The sequence below is a fragment of the Penaeus chinensis genome, chromosome 7 (assembly GCF_019202785.1).
Source record: "Penaeus chinensis breed Huanghai No. 1 chromosome 7, ASM1920278v2, whole genome shotgun sequence".
NCBI lineage: Eukaryota > Metazoa > Arthropoda > Malacostraca > Decapoda > Penaeidae > Penaeus > Penaeus chinensis.
In genome coordinates this window covers 28,185,103-28,197,602 of record NC_061825.1, presented here as the reverse complement: position 1 = coordinate 28,197,602, position 12,500 = coordinate 28,185,103, and the positions used below count along the sequence as shown (strand labels likewise).

The 12,500-nt window shown below is 44.4% G+C and overlaps 1 protein-coding gene across 1 annotated transcript in view; it reads right to left on the bottom strand.

The window, feature by feature from the left end:
• LOC125026931 (aminopeptidase N-like) overlaps positions 1-12,500 on the bottom strand; it is a 17,866-nt gene that overhangs the window by 4,843 nt on the left and 523 nt on the right. Inside the window, exons 2-11 of the mRNA XM_047615534.1 lie at positions 7,987-8,177; positions 6,649-6,867; positions 6,330-6,538; positions 6,090-6,245; positions 5,844-5,974; positions 5,354-5,531; positions 5,008-5,058; positions 501-684; positions 236-392; positions 45-126 (exon numbers count right to left, since the gene is read on the bottom strand). Coding sequence (XP_047471490.1) covers positions 45-126; positions 236-392; positions 501-684; positions 5,008-5,058; positions 5,354-5,531; positions 5,844-5,974; positions 6,090-6,245; positions 6,330-6,538; positions 6,649-6,867; positions 7,987-8,094 — 1,475 coding nt within the window. The 5' untranslated portion in view covers positions 8,095-8,177. The remainder of the gene's footprint in view (positions 1-44; positions 127-235; positions 393-500; positions 685-5,007; positions 5,059-5,353; positions 5,532-5,843; positions 5,975-6,089; positions 6,246-6,329; positions 6,539-6,648; positions 6,868-7,986; positions 8,178-12,500) is intronic.

Below are 12,500 nucleotides of genomic sequence, written 5' to 3'. Positions count from 1 at the left end.
TGTTTTAAGTCAGAGAGAACGCTTTCATTATGTAGCATATTTACAATAAGTTTAGGTAGTTGTTCAATCCCTTCCTAAACGCTCCCTCGGTGAGGTAATGGGCCATCATCCGGATGATAGACGCTCCTGGTATATTGTAGAAATAACGTTAAATATTTACTCACATGCACGAAGAGACATATGAAAAAACAAAACACAGAAGAAACGGGAAAAGAGGTGAAGGAAAAATACTGACCTTTGTTATAGGATATGACATCAAAGACTTCGGCGATTTCGTCCGGATGACCAACGCTGATGCTGATCCTGTGTGAGGACTCCAGGCTGTCGGGACCGAGCACACCATGGAGTCTTGTTATGAGGGATGTTTCCATTATTTTCCAAGTTGGCTGTGCCTGTTGAATATTTGAAAACAAATGTTTTGTGATACACATGATAATCTGAATGTTACACATGGCATCACTTAAGGTATGGCATCAACAATTGGACATCAAATCACTTACATGATTCATGCCAAGTAAACTTATGTAGGATGCAAATCCCTCGTTGAGCCAGAGGTCGTCCCACCACGCAAGGGTAACAAGATCACCGAACCACTGATGAGCCAATTCGTGTGATATTATCTCCGTAACGGCCGTCTTCGCGCCTGGGGTTGACACTTCCCGGTTGTACAGGAGGTACGTTTCTCTGGTTAAATTGATATGCAAATTAATGATAATACTTCTGCCACTACGACTATGTATTGAGTGAGGCATTTGCTATGCTATTATGCTATGGCATATGATAGAGAAATGTCTATTTATATTGCTAGACCTTGCAAATGGGTGTTCCAGAGATTAAGTGAAGCTTATCTTGCACTTATCGCAAATTTATATAGAACCAGTCCTACAATACAGTAGCTCTGTAAGAGTCGCCTATAAATGAGATTTCTTATCAAAAACTAATTAGGAACTCTTTTGATATAAATGAAATTTCTTATAAAACTAATTAGGAACTCCTTTAATATTGAGATGAGATTTCTTATAAAAACTAATTAGGAACTCCTTTGATACCTGGTAAAGTAGCGAAGCTGGCATTTGTCAGCAAATACCCGTGAGAAAGTAGGGGGAAATTCAACCTGTCTGAACAAGCACCTCTTTTATAGTAAAAGTAAAACGAAAACTAGATGAGTCAGTGCCCAAACACATCCAGTAGGTCCTGAAAAACAAAGCGAACAGAACTTTATATAAATGTGTTATACTTCATAGACATTGCGTTCTATGGTCTGCATAAGGAGGTCCGTAGTTGATTTGCGGTAAGTGCACATTGCTTCTTTTGCTTTGGTTATATGTAGCCTTAAGTTCCCATCCTCAACAACAACACTCTTCCGTGAAAACAGGATAGGCTATGTTCTTAACCGAGGCTCCAAAAGTAAATTCATGAGACCTAATACTAAGCAAGAATATTTTTCAGTAATTTCAGTCTATAACTCGATGAGTGTATATAATTTTTCATAATGAGCTGTGATTATGGTATATGTTTGTTAATGTGAATATCATTGATTATTAATTCTGAAAAAAGAAGTTCAATACGCATGTCTACATTTCTACTGGTAAATATCTATCTCACTGATATCTGTGCTATCAGTGAAATAGAAATGGGTGAGGTCAAATATCTGGCATTTTGCCACCAAAGTTGGTTTCTTAGGTCTAATACTGTACTATCAGTTAGATGGCAGACTATTTAGCTTTTTTCGCAAACACTTTGGCATATTTCTTATGTTACCCGAAAGGTACAGCACACATAAAAACACACACTAAAAAAAAACAAAAAAACTCGCCATGGCTTCATTAAACACTAATTATTTTGCTGCCGACATGCTACCTTTTCATCTCCAACTGATTTAAATGCATTCTCATACTGCACAGATAAACTTAGAAAGTTAATCTGTATACAAAGGTCTTATTTACTTTATTTCGGATTAGGCAAACTACATTCAATGAAGTTTATTTTCTGTTTTGCCCTATACTGAGAACTAAGTGTAGGTTTTTTTCACATAAATGATGTTTTCTCTCTGATGAAATATAATACAAATAAAATGGTTACAGCTTGTATTCAGTCAGAAAATATGAAGGTTGTTAATCTTAATTATGGATGGGCGCGTTCATTCAAGTATAATCGATTGCATTCGACTGCTATGGAAAAAAATGTTCTTATCAATTTTTTTCTCGGTGATCATTACAACAGTGAAATTTGTTTAAGAGAAATGATAATACAGGGATTAAAGTTAAGCCAGTTGTATGTGCTACGAACGTTATCTTCACGATCTCCCTGCCATTCCTCCACCACTCCCTCACCCTGCCTTCCCTCCACCACTCCCTCACCTTGCCTTCCCTCCACCACTCCCTCACCCTGCCTTCCCTCCACCACTCCCTCACCCTGCCTTCCCTCCACCACTCCCTCACCCTGCCTTCCCTCCACCACTCCCTCCCAATGCCTTCCCTCCACCACTCCCTCACCATGCCTTCCCTCCACCACTCCCTCACCCTGCCTTCCCTCCACCACTCCCTCACCCTGCCTTCCCTCCACCACTCCCTCACCCTGCCTTCCCTCCACCACTCCCTCACCCTGCCTTCCCTCCACCACTCCCTCACCCTGCCTTCCCTCCACCACTCCCTCACCCTGCCTTCCCTCCACCACTCCCTCACCCTGCCTTCCCTCCACCACTCCCTCACCCTGCCTTCCCTCCACCACTCCCGCACCCTGCCTTCCCTCCACCACTCCCTTACCCTGCCTTCCCTCCACCACTCCCTCACCCTGCCTTCCCTCCACCACTCCCTCACCCTGCCTTCCCTCCACCACTCCCTCACCCTGCCTTCCCTCCACCACTCCCTCACCCTGCCTTCCCTCCACCACTCCCGCACCCTGCCTTCCCTCCACCACTCCCTCACCCTGCCTTCCCTCCACCACTCCCTCACCCTGCCTTCCCTCCACCACTCCCTCACCCTGCCTTCCCTCCACCACTCCCTCACCCTGCCTTCCCTCCACCACTCCCTCACCCTGCCTTCCCTCCACCACTCCCTCACCCTGCCTTCCCTCCACCACTCCCTCACCCTGCCTTCCCTCCACCACTCCCTCACCATGCCTTCCCTCCACCACTCCCTCACCATGCCTTCCCTCCACCACTCCCTCACCCTGCCTTCCCTCCACCACTCCCTCACTATGCCTTCCCTCCACCACTCCCTCACCATGCCTTCCCTCCACCACTCCCTCACCATGCCTTCCCTCCACCACTCCCTCACCTTGCCTTCCCTCCACCACTCCCTCACCCTGCCTTCCCTCCACCACTCCCTCACCATGCCTTCCCTCCACCACTCCCTCACCTTGCCTTCCCTCCACCACTCCCTCACCCTGCCTTCCCTCCACCACTCCCTCACCCTGCCTTCCCTCCACCACTCCCTCACCCTGCCTTCCCTCCACCACTCCCTCACCCTGCCTTCCCTCCACCACTCCCTCACCCTGCCTTCCCTCCACCACTCCCTCACCATGCCTTCCCTCCACCACTCCCTCACCCTGCCTTCCCTCCACCACTCCCTCACCCTGCCTTCCCTCCACCACTCCCTCACCCTGCCTTCCCTCCACCACTCCCTCACCCTGCCTTCCCTCCACTACTCCCTCACCTTGACTTCCCTCCACCACTCCCTCACCCTGCCTTCCCTCCACCACTCCCTCACCATACCATCCCTCCACCACTCCCTCACCATGCCTTCCCTCCACCACTCCCTCACCCTGCCTTCCCTCCATCACTCCCTCACTATGCCTTCCCTCCACCACTCCCTCACCATGCCTTCCCTCCACCACTCCCTCCCCATGCCTTCCCTCCACCACTCCCTCACCATGCCTTCCCTCCACCACTCCCTCACCATGCCTTCCCTCCACCACTCCCTCCCCATGCCTTCCCTCCACCACTCCCTCACCATGCCTTCCCTCCACCACTCCCTCACCATGCCTTCCCTCCACCACTCCCTCACCCTGCCTTCCCTCCACCACTCCCTCACCCTGCCTTCCCTCCACCACTCCCTCACCCTGCCTTCCCTCCACCACTCCCTCACCATACCATCCCTCCACCACTCCCTCACCATGCCTTCCCTCCACCACTCCCTCACCCTGCCTTCCCTCCATCACTCCCTCACTATGCCTTCCCTCCACCACTCCCTCACCATGCCTTCCCTCCACCACTCCCTCCCCATGCCTTCCCTCCACCACTCCCTCACCATGCCTTCCCTCCACCACTCCCTCACCATGCCTTCCCTCCACCACTCCCTCCCCATGCCTTCCCTCCACCACTCCCTCCCATGCCTTCCCTCCACCACTCCCTCACCATGCCTTCCCTCCACCACTCCCTCACCACTGCCTTCCCTCCACCACTCCCTCACCCTACCATCCCTCCACCACTCCCTCACCCTGCCTTCCCTCCACCACTCCTCCCTCCCACCATCCCCTCCACCACTCCCTCACCATGCCTTCCCTCCACCACTCCCTCACCATGCCTTCCCTCCACCACTCCCTCACCCTGCCTTCCCTCCACCACTCCCTCACCATCCCTTCCCTCCACCACTCTCTCACGATGCCTTCCCTCCACCATTCCCTCACCATGCCTTCCCTCCACCACTCCCTCACCCTGCCTTCCCTCCACCACTCCCTCACCCTGCCTTCCCTCCACCACTCCCACCACATCATCACTCTCTCATCATGATATTACACAACCATGCTCCTGTTAATCCATTACACCGCCACATAATCAGTCTGCCATTCCTCCACCATACTACCACTTTAACATTCCCTTCTACGCCAACACCGTCACATCCCCCCACACCAATGCCTGCCATCCCTTATCTCTTCAGCACAGAATCTCTCTACCTTATTATTATTCTGCCGTTCGTTCGTCATACCATTTTGTCATGATGCCATCCTTGCAACTCCGTGCCACACTCTTCACCCCCCCCCCCCCCCTAAGTTATCTGCTATTGCTGAAAGTTGCTTATATCAGCCACTAATGCACCCAAGTTTTCTTCTGTTGTTCTGAAGAGACGGTAGAAAATAAAGAGATTGGAGAATGCCAGAACTCTCATAGGCTGTACACGCTGAGAATCTGTGCACAAACATTATCAAACAGGAGAAAGACAATGTGAGGTTCTTTCATAATAATGCAAATGCATGAGTAACAGACAGGTTTGTTCTTAGTACAGTAACGTATCTAGAAGTTAACAGAAATTATTCTATACCCACAAGATGCAAAATGTCCAAATTTCATAGATAAACATCTTAGTAACAAAACAAAATATTCTTACAACTATACTAGTTTAACTATATTTACTTGTAAGTCATAAGACCCCAGTTCTCCATGCCTCTTGCAGAGAAGTCGGTTAAAGCAACCATGTCTACCTTCGGGAGGGGGAAAGGCAGATTGAAATATTCTTCAAAGTAACTCAAGATCTTGGGGCCCACCTCCATCGCATACTCTGACTGATCTATCGCTGCTTGTCGTGCCCACACTGCCAGAGATATTTGGGGGGTTAATATATTAAGAAGGTTCTCCCCTAAACATAGATATAAACAATAAAACCCTGATTTACTTAGAATATGAAATCATGTCCAAGGTTACACATTAGGATGACTAGTTATTATATTACTTATTAGTCATAGCATATACTAGAGTACTATATATATTTTTTCAGACGATCAGCAAAAATAAAGAGGTTCTCTGATTGGAATAAATGAGAGAAGGAAGAGTTCTGCGTCTCTCTATCAGTAGTTCAAGAAAAAAAATATTAATGTTTAGTGTTTTCGAGGAGTTCCGTTATTACCTCGAAATAATACGTTGCCATTCACTATGGTGCTGACGTGAGCAAAGTCCGACACGATGAAGGCGACGAGGTAGGTTGACATGGGGACGCTCTTCTCATATCGGTCCCACACCCAACCCTCTTGTCCGATGCTGTTTGTTTGGAAATTTGACTTCCAATAAAAACATACTGGTGAAGTGGATATTACATATCACAAAGCAAAGATTACATGTTCAATAATACAGATTATACCTCCAACCTACTCACACAGGAAAAGTTTCGGCGATGGGCATGTTGGAGAGGGTCGTCATCCAAGATTCCCTTGCGAGGTGAATTTCAAAGGTTGCCTTCAGTGCAGGCTCGTCGAAGCAAGGAAAGGCTTTACGGGCGTCGGTGGGCTGGAACTGTGTTGCAGCCACGTTCCTGGAAAGGGTTTATTGTATCAATACACAAATATGCTTAACCATATTATAGACCAGACCACTGGGTAGGCAATGATATATTTACCTTGTGTTGCCGTCAATATCCTTGTAGGTCGACCTGTAGAAGCCGTGCAGCTTATCATTGAGATAGCCAAGGAACTCCATGGAGAGCACGTATTTCCTTCCCTTCTGTAGCTCTCTCGTCAAATGGAGGATATAAAACTGACGATCATGATCATACTCGTGCTTCTTGATCCACAGATCTCGGCCTGGCGTTTGGCCCGCTGTATACAACTGAATCAGAAGAGGAGACGCTATCATTTCCTTATTGGGGCAATTTCAAATGTGCTATATTTGCACCATGTGTTCAATATTGCCCAATAGCGAATAACGTAAATACCTACCGTTACTGTATCATTTTTAGTGATGATGTCGGCCATGTGGAGCTTGATTTTGGAGGTCGGTTCCAGCACCTCCATCTCCACCTCCATATAGCCGAAGATGCTAAAGTTGCCATTGATAAAGGGTTGGAGTTTGACCAGGTAATGGAGTGGTTTCAAGGAGCTAGGCAATCGTATGCCCAAGTCATCAGCTTTCTCTCTTGTAGTTACCGGTACATCGGTCTGTTATCAATGGATATTGGATGAAAAGATGCATTTCACTCAGCAAAGTGCAAGGCTTAAATTATTTCATGCAAATAAGAAGTAAAAAAAAATGCCAAGATTATCATGTATAATGATCAAGACAACAGTACTCTCCGGTTCTACCTCTATATATGCTGAGAGCAATTACTTTCACTTAGATTAAGCCTTTGGAGAAGCAGTGAGAGATATTTTAAACACCATCATAGGAATAAGGTCTGCGGATAAAGAGTAAAATTTGACTCCTTATCATTATACATAGAAAACTATTGAATGCCGCACACACAAACTCACACACAAACAAACAAACACACACACACACACACACACACACACACACACACACAAACACACACACACACACAAACACAAACACACACACACAAACACACACACACAAACACACACACACACAAATACACACATACAAACACACACACAAACAAACACACACAAACAAACACACACAAACAAACACACACAAACAAACACACACACACAAACAAACAAACACACACACACAAACAAACACACACACACACACACACACACACACACACACACACACACACACACACACACACAAACACACACACACACGCATATCTATATATATATACTCAGACACAGATACGTCTATTTATGTGCATAGTTAATTTTATATATACACATACACACACATATACACATGTGTGTATGTATATATATATATATATATATATATATATATATGCATACGCACATAGATATATATATATATATATATGCATATACATAAGATATATATACATATACATATATGTTTATTGTGAATGTATACACATACGCATATATGTGTATGTATACATATGTATACATACATGTATACATATATGTGTATGTATACACATATATGTATATATGTGTATGTATACATATATGTCTATGAATATAACGATTGTCGTATATGCATAAGAGCCATACATGAGAACACGCACTTAAACTGTTTGAATTTGTAGGCATGTGCACCACAGTATGTGAATATATCTTTACTATAATACTGAAGCTGTATTCAAATACCAAAATAAGTGTAGGGATTTACACCTAAGATATTGTACTTACTGTCATTGGCTGACTTTCTGTGGATACCCAAGGTGGGATAGTGACGAAATCAGTATTAGGTAAACCTAGGGTACTGCGACTTAGAACGAGCAGAGCAAACAGCAGCATCCTTTCGGTACGCCTGAGGCACCTGGCGGAAGAGACAGAGCAACGCACGCTGGAGATTGCAAATGCTCTTCACTAGTGTGTACCTGTCGAGATGAGATACCGTTTAATCAGCATCGATTTTCAAGTTTTATAAATTAAATTTTTATATGCATAATCGAGGGCAAATTTAACGAGGATCCCTTACATGAGGTCTTTGTACTTTCAGGTTCAGAAGAATTGTTACTGCTGTACTGCAGCTAGCAGCTACCAATTGTAATTATGAACAATGATACTATATTAGCTCTTAAATGATGCATTGTGAAGGTTGGTACAAGAATCCTACCAACGAATTTCAGTATAAACATAATAGCTGTGCCAAGGTCACCTATATAATAATCTTCGCCAATAGCTGTTCTACTTAATATTATATATTTTTAAATGGTAGACATGGCTATGATATAAAGTGTTGCATAATCATTCTCCGAGTGGACCAGGGCAATGTCCTTGAACAAATTTTTTTTTCAACACTGGCACGGACTGGATAATAAGTAGAGCTATCACCCGAAGTCGATGTGAAGCAACACTAAACAATGGCCGGGTTGTTGTCTTGTTGTTTATTACTAGTGCGTTTGTTAATATTATAGAGGCATGGCTATGTCGGTTTGACGGCGGTATAAGTCCCTTAAAACCCAGGATGAGGTCTCTTGGTCAAACAAGAGAATACTTATGTACAATGGACTAAGGAATGTATTTTTGACAACAAAAATATGCAAATAAACAAAGTCCCATTGCGGTTGATGCGACTAAGAATTTCATATGGACCTTCATATGGCGGCTGTAGTGGAGTCGGATGGAATCTACTTGGACGAACACAACGGTACAGTCATGGAGATTCTGGCTTACGAAAGGCTTTCTTAAAGACGGCTGCTGTGGCTGAACAGGAAGCTTGGACATCACACCCCTGAGCTTGGCTGCATAATGCTGAATAGAGTTGGTAATGGAGAATTGCAGAGTAATTCAGCTGGTAGTTGGACTGATGTTCCATATACAAGTTCTGCAGAAGTGGAGCTTAGGTGTAATTTGAGAGAGCTCCTGATGCCTAAAAGCACAAGAGGGAGAAAAGTAATCCAGTCTTCATGTTGATGAGCCATGAGTGAAGATTTCAGCTGATGATGAAAGCGTTCAATGAGACCAGCTGCTTGAGGAGTCATAGGTCATAAGTTTGCTCCAAAGTTGCGACTTAAACTGACTTCCCCTGTCTGATGTTAAATTGGGTGGTACTCCAAATCTTGATACCCTACCAGCAATAAAGGCTCGTGCTACATTATTAGCATGAATGTCAGCAAGAGGAATTGCCTCCAGCCATCTAGTAAATCTGTCAATGCAGATGAGGATGTACCTGCATCCATTGGAGTAGGGCAGGGGACCAATAAGATCTACATGAACATGGTCGAATCTAGAGGTAACCGGTTTGAAGAGCGCAGGAGAAACTAGCGAATTAGCTTGGAAGTTTGACACTAAATGCAAGACCGTGTCCAGTTCTTATATCCTTGTTGATACCAGTCTAGATGAATCTCGAGATCAGAAGATGCTGTGATGCACACACACCAGGTTAGGAGATGTCATGGATTTGCTAAGGTGGTAAATCAATATTTCTGAGGTAGATATGGTAGATATATCATTGACGTGGTCTGCGGCAATTCCTGCATAATCGATGTGGGAAGAATTGACAAAAGAGACATTATAAGACAGGGCATCAGCAGGAGTATTATCATGGCCTTTGATGTACCAGATGTCTATAGTAAACTGCGAAATGTAGTGAATATGACGAAGTTGCCAAATATTGTATGTAGACTTGTTGGTGTTGAAGATAGTAGAGAGGGGCTTGCGGTCGGTGAAAATGTGAAACTTCTTGCCTTCTACTAAATGTCGAAACTGTTTGATCACTTTATAAGCAGCTAAAAGTTCTTGATCAAATGTGCTATAGTTCCATTCAGCATCATTTAGTTTCTCTGAGAAAAAGGTTAAAGGTCTCCATCCACCTTCCATATTTTGATGCAGAATAGCTCCAGTGCCAGTGTAAGATGCATCAGTAGTGATAGACGTTGGAGCATCTTGACTGGGGAATTTGAGTGTACTTACTGCACTGAGGGCTTGCTTAGCAGCATCATAGGCAATATCAGCTTCAGGAGTCCAGACAAGAGCAACTGACTGACATCTCTTGGATGGTCTGATTATGGAATACAGAGGTTTGAGAAGTAGAACACTTGAATGAATCTGTTATAGTAGTTAATCATCCTTAGGAATGCCTTTAGCTGGCGCTGTGTAGTTAGCTTAAGAATTTTAAATGGCCTCACATTTGGCAGTAAGTGGAGTGATACCTGTTGCAGAAACTGTATGGCTGAGATCAACAGACAAAACTCCATACACACTCTTGTATGTATGTTTACATTAATTTGGATACTGTAATCATTAAGTCATTTGAAGACTTCCATTAGATGATCCTGATGTTCAGCAGCATCCTTACTGGTGATGAGATCATCAATATAAGCAAAGATAAATAGTGGTCCTCATAAAACAAAGGAATGTTTGTGCAGCATTCTTCAGTCCAAAAGACACCCAGACATTAGTACAAGCTGAATGGGGTGATAATGGCAGTTTACGGGATGTCTGAAGGCTTGACTGGTATTTGGTGGAATGCTTTAACCAGACCAATTTTGGAGATGGAACATTCAGAAGGTTGTGAGTTTTGTTGTCACTGCAGGATCATAGTTCTCCATTCTTCTGAGAAACGGCATGCAATACAGATGACCAGATGCTGGAGCTTGCATGAAGAATTCCGAAATGTAGCATGGAATCGAACTCTTCTTTTACAAAGCAATACCGTTCTGGGGGTAATCGACGAGACTTAACATGTGTTAACCAATTGTTTTGATGTGATGAGTAAGGGAATGCTTTACAGGAAAGCCTGCAGAATATGGCTGAGTAAGTGAAGGAAAGGACTTCAGCACCGATGCAAATGGGTTGTTGGCATCGATTGTGGAGAACTGCAAGCTATTTCCATGTAGTTCAGCATTAGTAGAAGTCTCCAATTTTTAATGTCAACTAGGAGGTTAAAGTGTCTAAAAAAAAAAAAAAAAAAAAAAAAAACGGCACTAGGTATGGCTTGAGACATAGCTGCTACAAAACTAGTCCACTGAAATGTGTGTTGAAGCTTAAGGATGGGTGTATGAGTTCTCTGTTTATATACAGGAGCTGGTGATCCTTTGGCTGCATACAAATTGGTGAATTGCCATTCCAGGCAAAATGCTAACCTCGGGGCCAGTGTCGACTAGGAACTTGATGTTGGAGATAGGGTCCCACACACGAAGAAGCATGGAAGATGTTTGGTGAACATTAGGTGAACAAATGCTCGCCTTTGCTGTTTAAAGGTTTAAAGAGCTGAAGACACTTCTTTGCTGCTTCCTTGAATTTGCTGTGATAAAAACATATGTCATCTCTTCATCCGGGCCAACTTTTTGACCTGTAGTGTGGCTTATTGTTGGTAGAGATGCGACGAGACAGAAGTTGTACCTGGTGTTGGAGAGCAATAACCACATCTCTGTTTGAGATGTGGAAGCTACTTAAGCCACAGAGCGCGAGGTGGGGAGCGACCCCATAAACTCATCTGCTAATTTAGCGAGTTCATTAATGGTGAGCTTCCCTTTTACTGTGAATATCTGTTGAATATGTGAAGGCAGGCACTGGAAGGAAAGCTGTAGAAAGATCGTCTTGTCAAACTACTATACTTGTCACCAAGTAGCTTTTTCATTCGAAGTAACAAATTCTTCCTTCCTGAGTTCGTGAAGTCTGGTAGTAATAGAAGCTTCCAGTTTCGACAGCAATGCAGTTTTCAGCTCTTCATATGGCTCAACAGCAGCAGTCAAAATGACATATGAAAATTGAGCCAAAACGTCTGGAGAAAGGAGAGATGTTGTATAACTAAACTTGACACTTGCTGATGCGGTGCGCTTGAACACGAGGATGATGAACCACAGGGAAGGATCATGACTGCAGAAAGTCGATGCTCGGATTGCGTTAATAGTTGTAACGTCATCTTTGGTGTTGCTAGAGGTAGCAGCGTCGCTTCTGGTTTCCTCGTCGGGCATCCTGAGACACAAGGTGCACAAACACATGAAAATCACTGAAGGGTGGCAATTAACAGATCACCAGGCATTAGACAACTCCGGGGTCACCAATTTGCTGTCTTGCTTATCACTACTGCGTTTGTTATTATAGAGACGTGGCTAAACCGTCTATGTCGTTTTGACAGCAGTATAAAACCCTGAAAGCCCAGTATATCTACCGCCGTATTTTGTCCGTTGAAGCCGTGTAGCCAAATTGTATAAACTACCGTGATTAGTTCGTTAAGGCTTATCGTCCGCGGA